General features: G+C 41.2%; 1 protein-coding gene across 1 annotated transcript in view; it reads right to left on the bottom strand.

Annotated features, from left to right (window-relative positions):
* Positions 1-21,830, bottom strand: part of Psmd1 (proteasome 26S subunit, non-ATPase 1) — a 93,353-nt gene extending 71,523 nt beyond the window's left edge. Inside the window, exons 1-7 of the mRNA XM_008838066.3 lie at positions 21,657-21,830; positions 15,753-15,796; positions 14,648-14,721; positions 14,036-14,205; positions 8,472-8,677; positions 2,787-2,930; positions 127-353 (exon numbers count right to left, since the gene is read on the bottom strand). Coding sequence (XP_008836288.1) covers positions 127-353; positions 2,787-2,930; positions 8,472-8,677; positions 14,036-14,205; positions 14,648-14,721; positions 15,753-15,796; positions 21,657-21,672 — 881 coding nt within the window. The 5' untranslated portion in view covers positions 21,673-21,830. The remainder of the gene's footprint in view (positions 1-126; positions 354-2,786; positions 2,931-8,471; positions 8,678-14,035; positions 14,206-14,647; positions 14,722-15,752; positions 15,797-21,656) is intronic.
* Between the last annotated feature and the right edge of the window lie 1,071 nt (positions 21,831-22,901).

Raw genomic sequence — 22,901 nt, 5'->3', positions numbered from 1 at the left:
ATAAGACCTTATAATCTGTGACAGCTAATGGCTAAATTGATTTATTCTTAGACTCTACTATTTATGAATATTTTATCTAGTTCTCAAATGAAATAAGGATTGTGCAATTAATTCAGATACTTATACCTGTCTTTCTCTGATCCTGGAACAGTACCCGTATTGGTAGATCCAGGCACAGAAGCAAGAGGGGTGCCAACAGTTCGAAGATTCTGGATTACGGATGACAGAAACTGCTGGCTAGCACTTTCATACAAATCAAAACAAATTTGATAAGCCATCAGAAGGTTGTCTTCCTTTACCAGTTTTTCTAAGATATCACTCACGGCCTGAGGATCATCTAAGAAAATTAAGCACTGGAATGGAGATAAAGAACAAGCACACAGTGACTGAAAACTTCATAGGCAAGGTTCTCAGAGCATGACAAATAGTCCACAATACAAAAACCCTTAAAACACAAACACTGACAAACTAGAACAGACTTATCTAGCCTAGTATCTATTTCTGAACCCAACATTAAGTGAAGTTTTCCTAAAAACGTCATCTGCTTTACACAAAAAATCTATACAAGTCATGTTCATAGGTCCTAATATTGTGCCTGGCAACAGTATTCAATTTTAGCGCTGAATGAATCTTCACTTCTTTTAATCTTATCCATAAGATAAACGCAGCACTTTTTTTTATTGGTCTTTTTGAGACAGGGTTTCCCTGTAGCCCCAGCTGTCCTGGAACTCAGTAATGTAGACCAGGCTGGCCTTGAACTCACAGAGATCCCTGCCTCTGCCTCCCAAGTGCTGGGATTAAAGGCGTGTGCCACCACGCCTGGCTATATGCAGTACTTCTTAACCTGTATTTTCTCTATTACCCTATTAGGTAAGACTCATTCATTTATTTGACAAATACTGCATTATGCTAGGCTAGAACAAGGATGATCAAAATTATTTTAATGAATATCTCTTACTATGGTTATAATCTGTCATTGTGTTTTATCAAAATTATCCTTTAATAAACTAAGAATTTCTGTATTAAAACCTCCATTAAATTTTCTTATTTTATTTAAGTAGCAAGTTAGTCAATTTCAATATAAACATATAATCAAAGTTATCAAATTAATAATGAGAAATAATGGAAACAATGTGACTAGTAATAAGGCAACACCTAAGGTAAAGGCAGCACACTGGATAAACACTACAAAGTCGAGTAAGAGTTCAATGAAAGTTTGTAAAAGAAGCTGGAGAGACAGCTCAGCAGTTAAACCACAGGCTACTCTTGCAGAGGACCCAGTTCAGTTCTAGCACCCACATGATGGCTAATAACCATCTGTAACTCCAGTTCCAGGGGATCTGATGCCATCTTCTGGCCTCCCTGGGCAACGACACGGGTACACTTACATACATATAAGCAAAACACTCATATACTTAAAAATAAATTTTAAAGAGTTAGAACATGAAAAAAACTTACAGTTGACGGCTATATATATAGTTGATACTAGTTGCCTAAAGGGAAGAGAAGTTGGTAGCGGGAAAATGAAGAATTTTCACTATGCTCTTTTTGAATTAAAAAAAAAAAAGTGAATGTATTATCTACCAAAAGTATGTTTTTAAAATGTACAATAAATCTTTAAAGATTACTAAAAGGAATGAAACAGCTAAAAGAAAAGAAATTGTAAGGAAAGATGATGAAATAGAAGAAAAGGTTAAGGAACTATTATGAGAGGTTTAAATTTTATTTTAATGCTACTAAAAATTACTTAGAAACAAAACTCCATAAATACATATTAAAAAAAAAGTAAATGGAAATACAATGTTAAATATTAAATTGACTTTGGGTGACATAAAAAAAAAATCAACTTGGGGCTGGAGAGACGGCTCAGCAGTTAAGAGCACTGGCTGCTCTTGCAGAAGACCTGGGTTCAATTCCAGCACCCACATGTTGGCTAACAACCGTCTATAATTTCAGTTCCAGGGGAATCCAAAGTCCTCTTCTGACCTCTGAGGGTATTGCACGACACAGGTGCACTTATACACATGCAGGCAATATACTCATAAGGCTATACTCTTAAGCAGAATACAAAAGTATATATGGGGGGCTGGAGAGCTGGCTCAGTGGTTAAGAACACTGTTCTTGCAGAAGACCCAGGTTTGAATCCCAGCACCCACATGGCAGCTAACAACTGTCTGTAACTCCAGTTCCAGGGGATCCGACAGCCTCTTCTGTCCTCCACGGGCACTGCATGACACAGGTGCACTTACCTACATGCAGGCAATACATACATACACATAAAAAATAAAATTTTTTAAAAAGTGCATATGGCATATTAATTGTTTAAAAGCAAGCATGCCACTGGAAAAAAAAATGCACTAGATCTAAATGTGCCAATAAGTTGGGGAAATATCTTTGGGGGAAGCCTAGGTGGAGAAAGGGGAAAGATTTGGTTTTATAACACCGATTGTCTATGCCCCTTGAACATTTCAAGTGTATAAAAATGAAAAGAAATAAAGACAACATACTCAATGTTTTGGTTATGTTTAAGTAATGAGCCCACAGATTATTTTGAAAATGAATAAAGATATACAAAGAATGTGTTGTAACAAACTAGTTTTAAGACTTGTGAGATTCCATTTATCAGTAAAAAGGAATATAAACTACATACCTTGTTTTCACAGGATGTGTGAAGATGAACTGCCTGTATGAAGTCATTATAGTAATGTAGTATAATAAATTATAGTAATGTATGCTACGACATGGCACAGCATAAGACATGGAGTAAGGTAATGCACCGTAATTACCTGACAAACATTGATGAAATCAGGTTTTTCCAAGTTCATGTAGATTTTAACTAGCACTCTTAGTACTTTATTCCGAAACTGTTTATTCTGCATTAAAGACATGCACAGTTTGAGGCTATAAGCCAGCATTCCTGGAACATCATTCTGAAAGAGATAATTTAGAGACATATTTATCTAGTTACTGAAACATTACGTTTATTTAGAAACCAACTTATTTAATGTATTGGTTTTAGTATTCAGAGCAGTCAATGATTTAATCCTCTTAATAAAAACCTAAAATATTTTAAAGCAGTTTAGAGGTTTTGCTTTTGTGGTGCAAGGCATCAAACCTTCAGACCCTGAACATGCTAGGAAAGCATTCACCACTGTGGTACAGTCCCAGTCCTTGCCTTTTCAGACCCTGCCTCGCTATGTAGCCAATCTTTCTGTCTTCATGCTCTAAGAACTGGGATTAAATGCCAGGCATCACGGTGCATACCTTTAACCCCAGCACCCAGGAGACAGAGGCAGGCCTGGTATACATAGCAAGTTCCAGGCCAGCTGGGGGTACAGGGAGACCGTCACAAAAAGACCAATGGATTAAAAAAAAAAAAAAAAAAAAGAACTGGGATTAAAGGTATGTATCATACACTTGGTTTGGGAGGAAGCTTTTCTTCTTCTGTGTGTGCGCGTGCACATGCGTGTGTCTGTGTGTCTGGGTACATGAGTGTACATACAGAGGCACTGGATATCCCTAGTACTGAAGTTACTGGTAGTTGTGAGTCACCTGACATGGGTGCTGGGATTGAGCTTGCTTGGGTCATCTACGAGAGCAGTACACATTCTTAACCACTGAGCCATCTCTTCAGCCACACTGGGGAATCTTAAAAGAATAATTATGTATTTCTATATCTTTGTGGAAAAAAATGGAGTGAAAACCCAGGTGTGGTGGTATACATCTCATCACTTGGGAGGTGGAGGCAAGAATATAAGGAATTCAAGCTTAACACCAGACTACCCTACAAGAGACCCAGTTTCAAAAAACCAACAAAATGGGGCTGGATAGATGTCTCAGAAGTTAAGTACATCTATTGTTTTTGCAGAGGCCTCAAATTTGGTTCCCAGCGCTCACATCAGACAGTTTGCAACTAACTGCCTATAACTCCAGCTTCAGGGGATCTTCTGGCCTCCACAGGCACTGCACTCAAATAAAACAAATCTATACACAGACACACACATACATACATTAAAAACCCTCAAAAACCAAAAACGATGGAGTGAAAATAATTTAATACTTAAGTGATTGATTAAGACTGTCACTAAGCAAACACAGTATACTGCAACAGAGTAATACTCTCAAAGGTCAGGAAACCATGTTGATAGAACTATGTAGCTCTGAGTGACTCAAGCATGTGTTTGATGCTCCCCCTCCCCATGAGGAGCATTGAGTACTATGTTCTCCCTATAAGGAAACTCTTAATCCCCAATATTTGAGATATTATCATATAAAAGTCCTTCAACATAAACACAGTAAGAACTACGTGGGTGTCTCTCAAGAAGCAAGCAGTGATTAACTAGGGTATAATGAAATCAACCTAATGGGGTATTACTAGCAATTTAAAAAAATTAAATACAATGTAAAAATATCATTATATTGGGGCTGGCTCAGCGGTTAAGACCACTGACTGCTCTTGCAGAGGACCCTGGTTTGAGTCCCAGCACCCACATGGCGGCTACGAACCATCCTTAACGCCAGTTCCAGGAGAATCTGACACCTTCTTCTGACCTCCTTGGCATTGCACGACATGGGTGCACTCACATACATGCAGGCAATACACTCATACACAAAAATTGAAAATAATAAATAAATCAATATATCACAACCAAAAAAGTTACATCACAAGTTGTAAATATGTGAAGATGAATTTTCCCTCTTTGCTTTATTAAAAAAAATTATCCCTTTACTGTTTATGTTTCTATATGTTTCTTATTAGGATTCCCCTAACATACTATTTGATTTGGGCAAGAACTTATATATATATTTTGGTCTTTTGAGATAGGGTCTTCCTGTAGCCCCAGCTGGCCTGGAACTCACTATGCAGACCAGGCCGGCTTTGAACCCAGAGATCTGCCTGCCTCTGCCTAGGAGTGCTGGGACTAAAACGTGTGGCCACCGTGCCCTTGGACAAGAACTTCATCAATCTTGTTATTAATCTTGTCTGCTACTGTAACTCAATGTCTATAACAGTGTTTGGCACAAAGCAGGCATTCAGAAGTATTTATTGGGCTAGAGAGATGCACCTCAGGGTGCTTATCTAGCATGCATAGGTCCTGTGTTCAATTCCTAGCACCATATAAAGCAAGTGTGGCAGTGCACATCTATAAGCTCAACACTTGGGAGGTAAAGGCAGGAGATGAGAAATTCAAGGCTATCCTCCACTTGCATAGGGAGTATGAGACCAGCCTGGATTACATGAGACCCTGTTTCCAAAAAAAAAGAAAAAGCAAATGTATTGCATGAATGGTAGTAAAAATCTTATTCACATGAAGACAAAGAGAGGCTACAACTGCACAAAAGGAAATGGAGGGTAGAACAAGAACTGTTGCTGACATGGTCGTTCATTTGCTCTTAAAAATAACTCTTACAGCCGGGCGTAGTGGTGCAGTCCTTTAATCCCAGCACTTGGGAGGCAGAGGCAGGCGGATCTCTGTAAGTTCAAGGCTAGCCTGGTCTACATAGCAAGTTCCAGACCAGCTGGGGTCACAGGGAGACTCTGTCTCAAAAAGACAAAAACAAAACAAAACAAAACAAAACCCTCGCTGCTGCTGTTAAACCATGCCTTGGGCTGTTAGGACACAGTGATGAAAAAGGCTCAAAATACCTGGGAGTTTCTGATAGGAAAGGCAGACATAAACTACTAATAAACAATTAATTAAAAGTGAGAAACATAAAAAATACAAGACTCTATGAAATCAACATAAGCACTGCAACTAGTCTTTACAGTGGGGGCTGAGGAAGGTTTGACTACTGGGCATGGTGGAAAGTTCTGTAAACAAGTGAGAGCTTGGGGGCTAGAGAGATGGCTCAGTGGTTAGGAGCACTGACTACTCTTGCAGAGGACTTGGGTTTGATTCCTAGCACCCACATGACGGAAAACAACCATCTGTAACTCCAGTTCCAGGGAATCAACACCCTCTTCTGACCAAGGGCATTGTATGACACAGGTATACCTACATACATGCATAGAACAAGGGATGAAAAGAACACTAATGCATCTTTCAATTCACATCAATGAGGCTCCCTCATGCAACAGAGGGTCAGGAATGCAAAAGGCCACAAATGGCTACAACGCAGAGAGTAAGAGTTGGCAGAGTTTGGGTCCTTGTACAGGACCCTATATTGAGGTCCACACACCAGGGACCATTGTGGAAGAGGGGGGCAGAAAGAGTTTAAGAGCCAGGGAGGAGGTACGTGACCATATGGAATTAGTCCTACAGGCACCTGTGACCCTTCTCATACAAACCTACAGCAATGGTGTCAGCATGCACAAGACCCATGCAAATGTGGACTTGAAAAAAACCAAGCACAGAACTGTGGAAATGAACAGAAAGCCGCAGGAATGAACAGGAATCATTGGCAGTTGATTACTTCTGGGTGAGGAAGAGCTGGTCTTCTTGAAGGGAGAGATTCTAGATAGGCTAACTAAACCCTGGTGGATGAACTTGTACTTAGGGACATCAGAGACACTAACTTTACATAATAGGCCTTAATAACAAATGACAGAATGTATGAACTCAGTGGAGCTATGGGAAGGTGCCAAAGGAGAAGGGGATATAAAGATGATTTTATATATTTCATAAAATTCAGGGGCTGGAGAGATGGGCTCAGTGGTTAAGAACACTGGTTGTTCTTGCAGAAGACTTGGGTTTGAATCCCAGCACCCACATGGCAGCTAACAACTGTCTGTAACACCAGTCCCAGGGGATCTGACAGCCTCTTTTGACCTCCATGGGCACTGCACAACACAGGTACACTTACCTACACACAGGCAATACACACATACATATAAAATTAAAAAAAAAAAATTCAATGAAAAAAGAAAAAAATGCCTTAAAATAGTGGTCTATCAATACAGTCTTCTTCTTCTTTTTTTTTTTTCTTGGTCTTTTTGAGACAGGGTATCCCTGTAGCCCCCCAGCTAGCTTGATTCACTATGTAGACCAGGCTAGCCTTGAACTCACAGAGATCCTCCTGCTTCTGCCTTCCAAGTGCTGGGATCAGAGGTGTGTGCCACCATGCCTGGTGCAATACATTCTTCTTAAAAAGGGAAGAGTAGCCCAACTTGGTGGCACTGGTCTTTAATTCTAACCCTTGTGAGAGAGAAAGCAGATCTCTGTTGAGTTCAAGGCCAGTCTGGTCTACATAGCAAGTTCCAGGCCAGCTGGGGCTACAGGGAGGCCCTGCCTCAAAACAAAAACAGAGCAGAGTAATTAATACTACTTCCTTCTGTAAGATTTCAGTAGAGTAGAGAAATATAGCAAGACACCATAACTAGATAGTAAGACCTTATTGCTGAAGACACAATACACTTTGGTTGCAGGACAGAGAAAAATCAAGCTGGAAGTGACCTAGAAACTCCTCCTGGGGCTGCAGAGATGATGGTTCAGTGGTTAAGAGCACTGGCTGTTCTTGCACAAGACCTGGGTTCGAATTCCAGCACCCATATGGCAGTTAACAACTGTCCTTAACTCCAGTGCCAGGGGATCCTATGGCCTCTTCTGTCTCCTCAGGCATTGTGTGATACAGGTGTACCTATACACATGCAGGTAATACATGCATACACATAAAATAAAAATAAATAAAACATTAAAAATAAAAAGAAACAAGAAACTCCTTCCTGCTGGCTACCTTTCATAGTGCCAGAAGGGGCTATGCAGGCCACTAGTCAATCAGCACTCCAATATGAATGGGAGGGGGCTCATGAGGTTCCACCCCTAGCTGAGAAGCTATTGGTAATTGATGGTAGCTGAGGGAGGGGCATTATTTTTCTTTGTAGGCATGGCTAGTAGGTTGCCATAGCAGGCCACACTAATTGGACTCAGTGGGCTATAAAAATAAAAGAAGCAGGTCACTGTGATGGCTCAGCAGGCAAGATGTTTGTTGTCAAGCCTGAGGATCCGAGTTTAATTCCCAAGATCTACGTGGCGGAAGGAGAGAATCAACTCCCCTTATCTTTGGATCTCCACTCATGCACCATGACACATGCGCATACATGCCTGCCTCTCTCTCTCTCTCATACACACACACACACACACACACACACACACACACTAAAGTATAATAAAAATAAAGAAGGACAGAAGTGGGAAAGGGATTTGTTGGGGGAGGGTCAAGGAAGAGTGTGAGGAGGGACTTGGGAGTGGATATGATCAAGATATACTGCACACATGTAAGAAATTGTCAAAGAATCAGCAAAAAAAAAAAAAAATCTAAAAAAATAAAAATGAACTGCGGCAAGATAAAAGCAGACCTATGAACATAATACAAAGTTTCATTGAAAAACTATAAAACACATTGTAGAAAAAGAGAATCTTAGTTTTTCTACACTAGGTATCATTTCACTACCTATAAGATTCTGAGTTAGAACTGTCTGTTCTGGATTTCCTGTCAACTGCGATCTTTAACAAGACACCGTCGTCGCTCACCGATTCCAGTACAGTCTTCTCAAAGACATCTAGTCTTCTCGTCTCCAGAGCAATGCCGATAGCTTGCTTGTACTTGTGATCATCTAGACATCGCTGGAACATTTTATTCACAATGCCTTCTAATCTCTGGTCAATTGGCTTTTTTTCTCCTTCAGGCAAATCTGCATTTTCCACACACTGTTTGGTATAATGATCAATGCATTTTGCTATAGAGAAAAAATAACTCTGATTATTTTGTGAACTGGTCTAAACTATCAGAAAGGGAAATTTACACATTTATCAATAAGTATACTATTGATAAGTACCAAACAATAAGCAAATTTTTAAATGCTAGAATTTATGCTTTCAATTAAGTCTTTTTATGATGGTTACAATAAAGGACTGCTTATCAATACCAATAAGGCCGATGTTTTTCCTAACATTACTATTCAATTATTTTGACCAAAATAATAATCTATTTGATTAACTTGAAAAAGTTGTCTACAAATAGTGACTTTTTCTCTTTCAAAAACAATACACATTTGACATTACTTAGGATTTTTTTTTTTTTTTTTTGGGTCTTTTTGAGACAGGGTCTCCCTGTAGCCCCAGCTGTCCTGAACTCACTATGCAGACCAGGCTGGCCTTGATCTCACAGAGATCTGCCTGTGTCTGCCTCCCAAGTGCTGTGATTAAAGGCATGCACCACCATGCCCGGCTATTACTTAGGATATTTTTAAAGGTCTGTTCCAAAGATTTCCAAATATTTAAAAATTTATTCTTATTTTATGGTATGAGCATTTCCCTGCATATTAAGTGCACCCAGGTCATATAATGACCATGGAGGCCAGAAGAGGGCATTGGATTCCCTGGAACTAGGGTTAGGGATGGTTGCTAGCTGCCAGTAGGTGCTTGGAACTGAACCCAGATCTTCTGCACGAAAAGTCAGTGCTCTTTACTGCTGAGCTCTCTCCAGCCCTTCCAAATACTTTGTAAGCAACTGCAGTAGATCAGAAAAAAAATCAGTCTTAATGTGAAGCACGTGAAACAGAATCTCAAATTTCATGCAATAGCATACTCAATTTGACTTCCAAATTTCATGACTGGGGTGGATGGAGAGATATACTGAAGGGAGTGACAGCACACTTGATGAGAAACATAACAGTTTGTTTCTGAGTTATATGTATTTGGAATCATGTCTTAAATATTCTAAGCACAACTAAAAAATGGCATTTCCTTGAGCTACTTTCTGCCTTCATAAGGAAGACCAACAGCCACCTGAAGGGTGACAATATGCACTAGTTACCCTCTCTCTGACTCACTGGTTTGCTTCTCATTTCAAAGAGAAGAAAAGGTAACTGGTTTCAAACCTTGGAAAAGAAATACTTTGAACTACCATGAAGAACTGTTAAGACCAGTTGATGGTCCATGTTAGCTAAGTCTGTATTGGGGGAACAGCAACGGACTTCATAAATTAGAATATCACAATTAGGGTTCATCCAGATAGAATCATGAAGGATCAGGTCCAGGTAATAAGAACAAAATAGCAATCACAAAATAGACATCAACCAATTTTGGTTGTTGAAAATATTCATCAGACCCTATGTGACTTTTTCTCTTTTTTGAGATTGGGTCTAATGTCCCAGGCTGGCCTCAAACTTACACAGCTGAGGATAACCCTGAACTTCTGATCCTCCTGCCTCTACCTCCCAGGTGCTGGGATTATAGAACTATGCCACCAGGATGATCTATGAAGTGCTAGAAACCAAACCCAAGGCTTTGTGCATGTGACGGAGATACTCTACAAACTGGGCTATATCCCCAGCCCATGAGCTTTAGAAGTTAAACTGTAGTTAAGTGTAGAAACATCTTTATCCCATCAGAGGAGAACCTAAGTATTAGAACATTTGGGAGATTTTCCACAGATTATATAACCAAGGGAAGAAACACAATGCACCATGCCCCCTCCCAGATTCACATGAGATTCATGTGAATCTCTCCTAGTTTATTTTATGTCATAGCAGTATTTTAGGTTAATTTTGTAACTAAAGTTTTGAATCTAGCCTCATTCCCAGATTAAGTCTTACCATAACTGGGAGAAAATTTTCTAGTTTTGAATTTCTGGAGGTTCTGTTTTTTCCATTCTTTAAGAGCCTAGGAAGGCTTTTCCAAAATTCTATTTGTTTGCCCCTCCCAAATGAGACATTTCAAAATGATCTGCCCTATAAAACTAGAGGTGTGGACTCCACCTCCATGAAGAGAACAGCACAAAGAACTGGTCTCTGATCAACTAGAGCCTTCCACAAGCTAAGATGAGATCAAGAAGGCATTTACTGTCTCACTGTACTTTATAACCTGTCCCTGAGCCAATGAGATGGCTCCATAGGGAAAGACACCCACCACCAAGGCTGATGATCTGAGTTTGATCCCTGGACCCAGATGGTGGAAAGACTGGACTGTCACTAGTCATTCTTAAACTCACATGGCCTGTGCCCAGCTACACAATAAATAAATAATAAATAACCAGGCCTGTTTACAAGGGTAATTTATCGAATGGAAGCGATGCAAGCACTTGTAGATAATTACTGGGGGGGAGAAGGGGGAATCAACATTCATAAAAAATTAGATCAAATATTAACTAATAATAATAGCAATATAGACAAATAGGTGCATTTAATCTCTAAGTCCTAACTTAATGTGAAGTGCTCTGGTCTCAAATGGTATGGTCTATCCTTTAAAGCCATCTGAATAGAATTCAGATCTTAAAAAAAAAAAAAAAAAAAAAAATTCAAAAAAATGTAAATAAAACCTTAATTAAAACTGAACATGCAGCAGTTAAGAGCAATGGCTCTCTTGCAGAGGACCTGGGTTCAATTCCCAGCACCCACATGGCAACTGACAACCATCTGTAACTCCAGTCCCAGGGGACTCTGATGTCTTCTTCTGACTTCCACGGGCATTGCATGACATGGGTGCACTTATCTACATTCAGGCAATACACTCATACACATAAAATAAAAATAATAAAAAGAAAAAAAACCCTGAGCACGAGGCTAGAGAAATGGCTCAGAGGTTAAGAGCAATGGCTGCTCTTGAGGAGGACCAGGTTCGGCTCCCAACAGCCACATGCATGCTAACAACTGTACTTAACTACAGTTCTAACATACATGCAGGCAAAACACTAATACACACACACACACACACACACACACACACACACACGGCTGAGCATGATGGTACATGCCTAGTTATCTCCTTCAAGAGCAAACCTGCAATGACTTAAAAACCTGTAGATGCTGAGCATGGTCCTTGTCAAATTCAAGGACACTTGAAGGTACCTTTTTATTTTAGCACTGCCCTGTCTCTGAAAGAAAATACTAATATTCTCCTTCTAAAGATCTAAGCAAGGGGCTGGAGAGATGGCTCAATGGTTAAGAGTACCCAGGTTGATTCCCAGTACCCACATGGTAGCTATGAACTGTCCTTAACTCCAGTTCCATGGGAATCTGAAGCCCTCTTCTGACTTCCGTGGCATTGCACAACACGGGTGCACTCACATACATGCAGCCAATACACTCATACACATAAAATAAAAATAATAAAATATTTGTGGAAAAAAAAGGGTCTAAGCAAATAATGCAGATTTTCTTTTAATTAAAACATAAACTCACTCTCTGCACTGGACATTCTTGACAGGGAACGTGTTCTTGAGTACTCTAAAACTATGGTCCCAAGTTTGACTGTTGGGAAGAAATACTGAAGTGGGCATGCAATCCCTGCGTTCAATTTCTAAATAGTAATTTCCAAATAATTTGAAAAGCTACAAAAATCTTTAATTGAACAGACCCTTATCTAGTTGCATAGACTTATAATATGGTACAAACACAGAACATGCAAAGCCTTACCTGTGAGTTACCCACTACAATATGCCCTTTAAAGGCCCATTTGTTAAAGGTGTAGTCCCTAGCTTGAAGATCTTCTAAAGTGTAGAAATCTTTAAGTAAGGCTAGTGACAGATTTTTTTTCTGGGGTTGGGGGGAGGGGGGGAATGTTAAGACAGGGTCTCCCTGTAGCCCCAGCTGGCCTGAAATTGGCTATGTAGACCAGGCTGATCTCAATTAGAGATCTACCTGTTTCTGACTCCCAAGTGCTGGGATTAAAGGCATGCGCCACCATGCTCAGCATCTACAGGTTTTTAAGTCATTGCAGGTATGCCCTTGAAGGGGATAACTAGGCCCTAGTTCCTTCTGTCCAGCTTTCTCACTTCTTAGACATGAGGTTTTACTCTAAAACATGGTACTGCCTTAGTACAGGGCCAAACAATCATAAACTGAAACTGACAAAGTTGAGAACTAAATAAAACCCATTTTCTCTTTACAAGGTGATAATCTCCAGTCTTTGTTACAGTGATAGACTAACACACCAACATCTCAAAAATAAACAAGGGAGGTGTGGTAGTACATGTTATAATCCCAGTACTCAAGTGGCACTGGCAGGAGAATCCAAAGTTTGAGGACACTCTAGGCTACTTAGTGAATTTTATGCTAGACTGGGCTAGGCAGCAAGACCCATCTCAATAAACAAATAATAAGGGTTTTGAAGTGAGTAGTCTAGGTTTTATTTTCTTACCCTTTTATTTACTGCTATGTGCCTTTTCAACTCAAAACCCTAGTTTTCTCATTTGTATAAGGCTAACTCCTTCCTTACAGGGCAGTTGTGAATCATGGTATGTATAGTGACTAGCAAGGTATGAAGAGTGACTGTAACACACTCAATAGTGGCTTCTTACATTAGGAACAACGATGTAAACCAGGAGTTGTGGCAAATGCCTGTAATAATCCCAGCACTTGGGAGCCAAACAAGACAGCCTGCTATATATTGAGAGCCTGCCTCAAAATAACAAAGCATAAGGGCTGCAGGGATGTCTCAGGACTAAGAGCACTGGCTGTCCTTCCAGAGGGCCCCAGGTCTGGTTCCCAGCACCATAACTCCAGTAGTTCCAGGAGATCCAATACCCTCTTCTAGGTCTCTGTGAGCATTGTGCACACATGTGCACTTACACACATGCAAGTGAAACACTCATACACATAAAATAAAAAACTAATAAAAATTAAAACAACAACAACAAAAACAAAACAACAAAGCATAAAAATAAAAACAAACACCTGGCATGGTGGTACATGCTTTTAATCCCAGCACTCAGGAGGCAGAGGCAGAGGCAGATGGATCACTGTGAGTTTGAGGCCAGCCTGTTCTACATAGTGAGTTCCAGGTCAGATGGGACTACAGAGAGACCCTGCCTCAGAAAAAAAAAGAAAACAAATAATCATATAAATTAGGCTCATTTTACTTGTGACTCGTAATAATATGACTTAATCATTTTACCAAACTACTCAAAGGACTAGAGATAATTGTAATCACTGAGATAACTTCTAAAAACTCAGTCCCTTTAAAGTTATTAGACAATTATAAACTTCTAATTAAAATGAAACTTAGCAGCATCGTAGTAAAGAGAACACAAAGGCTACATATACCAGGGCAGGAAGGAAGTCTGCAACATAAGGCTGATGGGGGGAAGGTATTACCTATAATAGTCTCCACATATTCAGAATTATCATTGACATTGAAGAGGTCACCTGCTCCAAGAGCATAATTCAGAGACTCCTCAAAAGCCCCCAGGTGATAAAATACTTTAGATGCCACCAAGGCTGCAAACTGCCGACTCCGGAAACCTTCATCTTCATATAAAACTTCTCTGAAAGAAAGCAGAAAAGATGGGCCTCATTTAAGCTATTGTTTCTCTTAAAAACCCCAAATCAGGGACTGGAGAGATGGCTCAGTGGTTAAGAGCACTGACGGCTCTTGCAGAGGACCTGAGTTTGATTCCCAGCACCCACATGGTAGCTGTGAATCGTCCTTAACTCCAGTTCCAGGGGAATCCAAAGCCCTCTTCTGACCTCCACAGCATTGAAAACACGGGTGCACTTATGTACATGCAAGCAATACACTCACACACATAAAATTAAAATAATAAATAAAATATTAAAAAAAAAACCCAAACAAATCCCAAATCAAATACTCGAGCCACAATTTAGCAGTAAATTTCTAAATGAATTAATAAGCAACAAAAGTCATTCACAGGTAATTAAAGCTGATCTACTTTTATCTAAATTTATAGAAATAAAGAATTTTCTTACATTTTGTCTACAGACTCAGAAATTTCTGCCCAGAAGTCATTGACAACTGCATTCAATTTGTGTAGTGCAAATTCCTGTAAAAACAAAACCATTGTAGTTAGGAAAAGACTAGCCATTGTTCTTCCTTTAAAAGTGCCCAATAAATCTATGGCTGAATTCTCAGTAATACTAAAATTTTCAATGTACGACAAATACAAAAGTTTATGAACTAACATACATTTCTTACTCATTTCCTTTCTGTTTTCAATCATAAAACTCTTTAATATATAAAACAGAATGAGATTGTTAGTTTACATGCAAACAAATACAGATAACCAGAGTCACTTGAAGTACATTCCAAATTTTTTTAGCTTAAAAAAAGGTTTTAATTACAGGACTGAAGAGATGGCTCAGGAGTTAAGAACACAGGGTGTTACTGAAGAAGCCCTGGGTTCAAATCCCAGAACCCACATGGCAACTAACAACTGTCCGTAACTCCAGTTCCAGGGGATCCATCAACCTCTTCTGTCCTCTGCAGGCATTGAACGACATGGGTGCACTTACATACTTGCATATACATAAAATAAAAATAGGCCACCCTGGTCTACATAGTGAGTTCCAGGCCAGCTGGGGCTACTGAGAGACCCTGTCTCAAAAAAAAAAAGCAAAATATATTAAAAAAAAGTTTTATTACATGTATTTATTTGTGTGTATACATATGTACCACAGTGTACATGTGCAAGTCAGAGGACGTGTGACTCTTCTTCCCCTTGTGGGTTAAAGGGATCAAACTCATGTCATCGGGCTTAGTGGTAAATGCTTTTACCTGTTGGGCCATCTCGCTGGCCTGATATTCTAAATCTTTGTCAAGTGAAAATAACTTTATGTGATACAGAAAAAAAGTTTTGTTCTTTCTGTTGATAATGAAACTGGAGGGTTATTCATGTGTTAAACTCAAGGAAAAATTAATTCCCATTGTCAAAATAGTGTCTTCTTTAGCTAGATTTCAATGACTGGTTAGAGGCTGTGGAGGATGGCCATTCTAAATGATAAAAAATGTAAAGGTATCACAAAACAAAGTTTCACAGAATTCACAGTAAGCCTAGTGACTTTCTTCAACTCATACCTTAAGCTGTGGTTCTTCTTCATCCAGAAGAGAAATAATTCCAGCTAAAAGACAAAAGGTTTATCATGATTATGAAACATGCTCACTCAGATAGATATCAACATGTGGTCAAAAACATGACAGCAGGGCGGGAAGATGGCTCAGCTGGGAAGTGCTTGCTGCATAAACATGATGACGTGATGTCAATTCCCAGCACCCATTTGAAGGATGATCCTAGTGCTGGGGAGGGAGGGCTGAAGACAGGCAGATACTTTGTCTCAAAAAGCAAGGTGGAGAGCAATAGAGGAAAATACCTGACCTCTGGCCTCTACCTGTACCCACATTCACATACACACAAAAACACTCACACAGACACTACACATATACACAAAACATAAGACTGAAAAAAAAAAGTATTTTTAGGGATGACTTCAATGGGGAAGCAATTATTTTTCCTTAAAACGGTAGAGGTTGATGAGGTTGGGGAGATGGCTCAGCAGGTAAGAGTGCTTGCTTAGCAAGCATGAAGGCCTGAGTTCAAAGCCCTAACATGTCTGTAAAAAGCTAGGTGTGGCCATATATGCCAGTAATCCAAGTTTTGGTATACACCTACAATCCCAGCACTTGGGAATCTCAAGTTTTTGAGGCTGGCTCAAGCTATACAGCAAACCCTGTTTCAAATAATAAGGTGAAGGGGCTGGAGAGAGAGCTCAGCAGTTAAGACCACTGGCTGCTCTTGCAGAAGATCCAGGTCTGAATCCCAACACCCCCACGGCAGCTAACCATCCATAACTCCAGTTCCAGGGTATCCAAGTCCTTCTTCTGACCTCCCTAGGCACCACATGACACAGGTGCACTTATGTGTATGAAGGCATAACACTCATACACATTAAATTAAATTAAATAAAAAAAAATAAAGTCAGGTGTGGTGGTGCACACCTTTAATCCCAGCACTTGGGAGGCAGAGGTAGGTGGATCTCTGTGAGTTCGAGGTCAGCCTGGTCTACATAGTGAGTTCCAGGACAACTTTTTTTTACACACACACACATATATATATATATATAAAGTCAAATAACTTAGGAAAAAAGTTTTGTTTCGTCAGGTGTGGTGGTGCATGCCTTTGATGTCAGCATTCTGGGGAGCAGAGGCAGGCAGATCTCTGTGGGTTTGAGGATAGCCTGGTCTATTATATAGCACATTCCAGGCTAGTCAAGGCTACAGAGTGAGACCTTGTCTCAAACAACAAAACACACAATTATTTCAAAGTGCCCACATTAATGTACCTCCTTCCTATCACAAATAATAGGTTAACTAAATTCGCATTTGTTGTGTGTGTGTGTGTGTGTGTGTGTGTGTGTGTGTGTGTGTGACGGTGCATGTACAGAGATAAGTGAACCATCTGCACAACTTGTGACAGCCAGTTCTCTCTTCCACAATATGGGTTCCAGGAACCAAATTCAGGTCATCAGGCCTAGAGACAAGTGCCCTTATCCACCAGTTATCTTGCTGGACAACAAATATGTACAGTATTCCCCATGTGCCTCATCTTAGCCTCAAGTTGTCAATAGTTAACACTTAGTATAAAAAATAGCTGTCTTACCAGGCATGGTGGCACATGCCTTTAATCCCAGCACTCAGGAGGCAGAGGCAGGTGGATCTCTGTGAGTTCAAGGCCAGCCTGGTCTACAAAGTGAGTTCAAAGCCAGCCTGGTCTACATAGTGAGTTCCAGGCCAGCTGGGGCTACAGGGAGACCCTGTCTCAAAAAGATCGAAAAATAGCTGTCTTCTCCAAAAGAACATATATCGACATATACTCATATATCGAAGAGATTACTAGGATAATAGGAAATTCTGTCTTTACCCCATAAATGAAACCAAACTTGAATATATTTACCATACTGATTATAAAATCATTCTGGAACATTGACTTGAAACCATGACTTGATTAAAGGGTGTCAATGTGGGTAGGTGTGATGGTTTAGTGGGAAAGGCACCTGCAATCAAACCTGATAACCTGGAACCATCATGGTGGAAGGAAAGAAGTGACTCATAAGTTGTCTTCTGACTTCCATAGCACCACACACACAACATAAAGATGAATAAAAATGTAATTTAAAAGTAGGAAAGTGTCACTGTAATTTTAGTTAGACGATGTAGCCACTTCTACCTGGTAAATATCACTTCAGCAGTCTTTAGCAGCCATGAAGGAAAAGGTACAAAATTTAGCAAGCAGAGCTGGGGCATACTACAATTTCAAAACTTAAAAGCAAAAAGAACCTGGTATTCTCGTTGGCATGGCGCTTCCAGAACAAAGAGGTTGAATAAAAACCATGGAGGAAAGATAAATTTTAAATGAAAAAGTTGTAAAGATTTATCTTTTGGATTTATTATTATTATTATTATTATTGGTCTTTTTGAGACGGGGTCTCCCTGTAGTCCCAGCTGACCTGAACTCACTATGTAGACCAGGTTGGCCTTGAACTCACAAGGATCTGCCTGCCTCTGCCTCCTGAGTGTTGGGATTAAAGGCGTGCACCACCATGCCTGGCTGGATTTATTTTTATTTTGTGTGCACAGGTGTTTGACCTGCAAATATGTTAGTGTACCACATGTATGCAATGCCCATCGAGGTAAGAAAAGGGTGCCAGATCCCCTGGAACTGGGCGTTGCAAACGGAACCCTGGTCCTCTGCAAGAGCAGCCAGTGCTCTTAAGTGCAGAGCCATCTCTCCAGCCCCTAAAAGAAATAATTTTAACCATTAAGTGCCTTAATTGACTATTAAAACATCTCTATGTAAAGAAAATAAATTGCAATCACTGTGTGTATGTGTGTTTGTCTGGGATTAGTGATGTGAAAGGTGACAGACCAGAAAACATGCAGACTGTTGAGTAGTAGAACACTCAGTACTAAAATACCTATCACCAATCAATGGTGTACTTGAATGGCCTTTACCAATAGAGATGAGTGCCAGACTCTCCTGCTTAGCTTCAACTGTGACTGACTGGATTTGTTACATGGCTGCCCGACTTAGAAAGTCAGCCTTCGGTAATGGAGCAAACTAAAAACACTGTACACAGCATACACTACCATTTCTCACTCTAGGACAAAATAGAACTCAACTTTGAAAGGGTGAGAAAGGGAAAGACCTAACAATATGCTTTTAAAAACTTCTTAGGCTATAATAACTCAGTAGACACTGTCTTAAATAGTTAAATTGAGTAATAGCAAAATTTGGATATTATTTATCAATATGGAGGTAATGCTCTGAAATATACTACTTAAAAGTTGAAAATGGTTTCTTCTAGGGCTCAGGAAGAGGAAAGAAGGTTGGAAACTATTGTTTTAAAGCTTGTCAGCATTACTTTCCTCTGTGTGCCTATGCTAAGTCTGAACCACTCAATCTCAAGTTCATGTTTCCCTCCAGTAAGCAAGCACTAATCTCTATCTCTGTTCCCTTTCATAGTCAAATCTCTTTAAAAAAAATTAACATTAACATTATCACTCTGCTTTAGTGACAAACAAATGCCTACTGAATAAATGGATGAATAAACTGGCACATCAGAACTGTGACTCTGAACTGTTTGGCACCTGGGGCAGACCCTAAGCCCAGGTCCTAAGCCAACTTGAGCTACAGGACAGGAAACAAAGTGACAAAGGGGCTGGAGCAGAAGCTGACAATTCAGTGAGCTTAAATGACAGCTATAAATGCATACTATGTGATCATCACAGGACTTCAGGGTAGGACCTGGAAAACACTGGGCCTGACACCACAAGGCGGCTAAATGTTATCTTCTCATCAAGTACTCTTCTTTCAGCTGCTATAAAATTCTAGTGACCTATTTTGTCATTCTAGGCAGACTTCAGAACTTCTGACATTCAGCAATGTTCTAAGAATTATGAAAACACGTTTCCTGCTCAAAATTCTACCAGGGAGTTCAGAAAAAATGATAACCAGGAAAACGAGGTAATTACTGAATTTTGATGGAGAAATGGCAGCTAAAGAGGAGTCAGAATGTTTTAATAGAGTGACCAGGTGAAGACTAACATTTAAGACCAAAGAGCTAAGAGACACCTTCAGAAAGAAAAGGCTAGAGGGAACAGAGTGTTCAAGAACTCTTAAACAGGAGAGAAACTGAACAAAAGACAAGTGTGATCATGATGCAGTAAATGAGAAAAAGAGGATTATGAATTTGGATTTTATTCTAATCATCATTGAAGTACTTGAGAATTTTAGTCAAAAAAACACCACATGACTAAATTTTTTTTTGTCTTTTTGAGACAGGGTCTCCCTAGAGCCCCAGCTGTCCTGGAACTCACTTTGTAGACCAGGCTGGCCTCAAACTCATAGAGATCCGCCTGCCTTTGCCTCCCGAATGCTGGGATTACAGGTGTGCGCCACCACGCCAGGCTTAATGACTAAAGTTTTAAAAGCAAATTCTAAAATCTTGAAGAATGGACTTGACAGAATATTGGTGGAAAAACAAAGGCTACTATAATAACCCAGGCAAGAGATGAAGGTGGTTTGGACAAAGCTCAAAATGAGATAGGTCATTTTGGGGTCTACACCAAGGGGATTCAGTTAAGTGCCCAGAGAACTTGTGTAATCAGTGAACGCAACACTCTGAAGGCATCACACTGACAGCCAGTGGTTATGGATGGATCTAAAACAGAACGAGGCCTACATTTACAGGTGGCAAGAAATTCAGTGTTTCTCTTCACAGCTAACTGGAAAAGCTCTTCCTTTTACTGAATTAATCACCTGTATCCATTAGGGACAAAAAGTCATTCCAGGTACAGGAAACACTTCTTCAACTGTTTAAAAATGACTCCCATGTTCCTAGCATCGCTATCAATTTCCTTTCTCATAAAAATGGTTTTGAGCTGCCTTCCATAGATTTGTTTAAAAACCAAATACTCGTAGAATGCAGACAGAATAGAGGACAAACAAAGGTATGTAAGCGGCTAAGATGAAAATGCACCGAGGCTGTGGGGGCTATATGTAAATCGGCCTGTAGTGGGGAGCTTAGAAATCGCCACTTAGAGGATGCTCTCTACACCTTTCCATTTCAATCGCCACTACAAGAATCTACAACTATAGAAGTATACTGAAACCTGCTCGGCAATTCTGAGTTCTTTCTTGAATGCAGAGTATCTACTGAGTACCCAACTTCAAAAAAATACAATGCTGGCGCTGGAGAGATGGCTCAGTGGTTAAGAGCACTGGCTGTTCTTGCAGAGCCGGGTTCAGTTCTCAGCACCCACAAGTCAGCTAACAACTGTCTGCAACTCCAGTTCCAGGGGATCCAACGCCTTTATCTGACCTCGTTGGACATTGAACGACACGGGTGCAATCACATACATGCAGGCGATACACACAAATACATAAAATAAAAATAGTAAACATTTTTTTCCGAAGTACAATGCTGTCTTCACCGAATAAAGTGAATATGATGGCCTCAGAAAGGAACCACCTCAAACCTAATTTCAGACTTGACCCCAAGAAGAATGCACCTCGGGCCGATCCAGGGGCAGTGATGCCGGGCCAGGAGCTGCACTGCGAACCGGATGGCACAGAGAGTCCATTCCACTCCAAAGACCTGCGGAGAAGGACTGGGGAGGACCCTAGGCCGGGAAGGGTGTAAGTCAGAAGAAAGGAAACCTTCCGGCGGTCCAGGGGCCTGGAGCGGGGGTGTGGCTGGGGACCGATGCCCAGACGGTCCGCAGGTTCGATCCCCCGAGCCCCAGGGGTCCGCAGTGGCCGGGCCGGACTCCCAGCCCGTGACCCCTGGGACCGGGGGCTTGGGCAGAGAGGGGCCGCGCAGGCCGGCGCACGGCCGGGAGCTGCCCAGTCACCCGGCCTGACTCAGCTAAACGCCCGCGCGGCCGCGGCTCCTCCCTTGGGCGCCCACCCCGGGTCGCACTCACCGGCTGAGGTGATCATGGCTGAGGCCCGCACTTTCCCGTGCGCTCGCTCGCTGTACTGGCGGTGCGGTGGATCTGTCAGCTCAGGTCCCGCTCTCTCCGCCGCTCCTTCAAGCTCCCGGGAGCGCTACTCAGTCAGTCCCCTCCTCCGGCAGCCGGTTCGCTTCGGGCACAGGACCCCACCCGCCTCGGGGCTGCCCACCGCTCCGCCTGAAGCCCAGCGCAAATTCGCCTCCTCGTCTGTGCCTTTTGCACAGCCGCCGCCTGTCCAGACCGTGCTAGAGAACTACAATAGGCCATTGTTTTCTATACACCTCCTCGAGGTCAGAGTTCTGGCAGGCTGGGAACAGTGGTCTGCAACCTGACATCAGGCTTCAAAACTGACACCCGTGCAAGGAGAGGCCCCCACCATCACCCGCCAATGCCGATAGATACTGGGTGTGATCAGAGCACGCAGCGTCACCTAGTGCCACGGAGGTCTCACTGCAGCACACCCCCATCTCTATGCTGAAGTTGACACTCTGGCGGTGTTTAATCAGAGAGACCGAGGGGGAAGGATCTTGAGTTCGAAACCATCCTGGATATAGCGAGATGCTGTCTAAAAGAAAAGGTTCTTGGGGTTGGAGAGATGGCTCAGCGGTTAAGAACATTGGCTGCTCTTGCAGAGGACGCAGGTTCGAATCGCAACACGCACATGGCAGCTAACAACCAGTTCCAGGAGTTCTGACACTTTCTTCTCACCTCCGCCGGCATTGCACAACACGGGTGCACTTGCACACATGCAGGTTAAAGCACTTATAAATTAAAAATAATAAAATATTTTTTAAATGAATAAAAAAAAGGTGCTGGGGTGTGTGTGTGCGCGCACAGCTGGAGAGATGACTCAGTCTGTTAAGTGCTCGCAATGCAAGCATGAGGACCCGAGGTTAAGTTTGGTTCTCCAGGGGCTGTGTAAATCCCAGTCCTGAGGAGGTGGAGACAGGAGGATGCCTGGGGCTTGCTGACCAGCCTGTGTAGCCAGTTGGTGAGCTCCAGGTTCAGTGAGAGACTCTGTCTCAAAAAATGATGTTAAAGCCAGACACAGAGGCATCCACCTTTAGTACCTGTTGAAAATAAAAATCAATCAATCAATCAATCAATCAATCAATCAATCAATCAGCTGGAGAAGCAATTGGGGAAGACATCCAGTGTCAACCACTGGCCTACACGCACACACACATACACACACACACACACACACACACACAC

This window comes from Nannospalax galili, unplaced genomic scaffold (assembly GCF_000622305.1).
Source record: "Nannospalax galili isolate Female #2095 unplaced genomic scaffold, S.galili_v1.0 scaffold1138, whole genome shotgun sequence".
NCBI lineage: Eukaryota > Metazoa > Chordata > Mammalia > Rodentia > Spalacidae > Nannospalax > Nannospalax galili.
The sequence above is the reverse complement of the archived record's forward strand: the minus strand, read 5'-3'. Positions and strand labels throughout refer to the sequence as shown.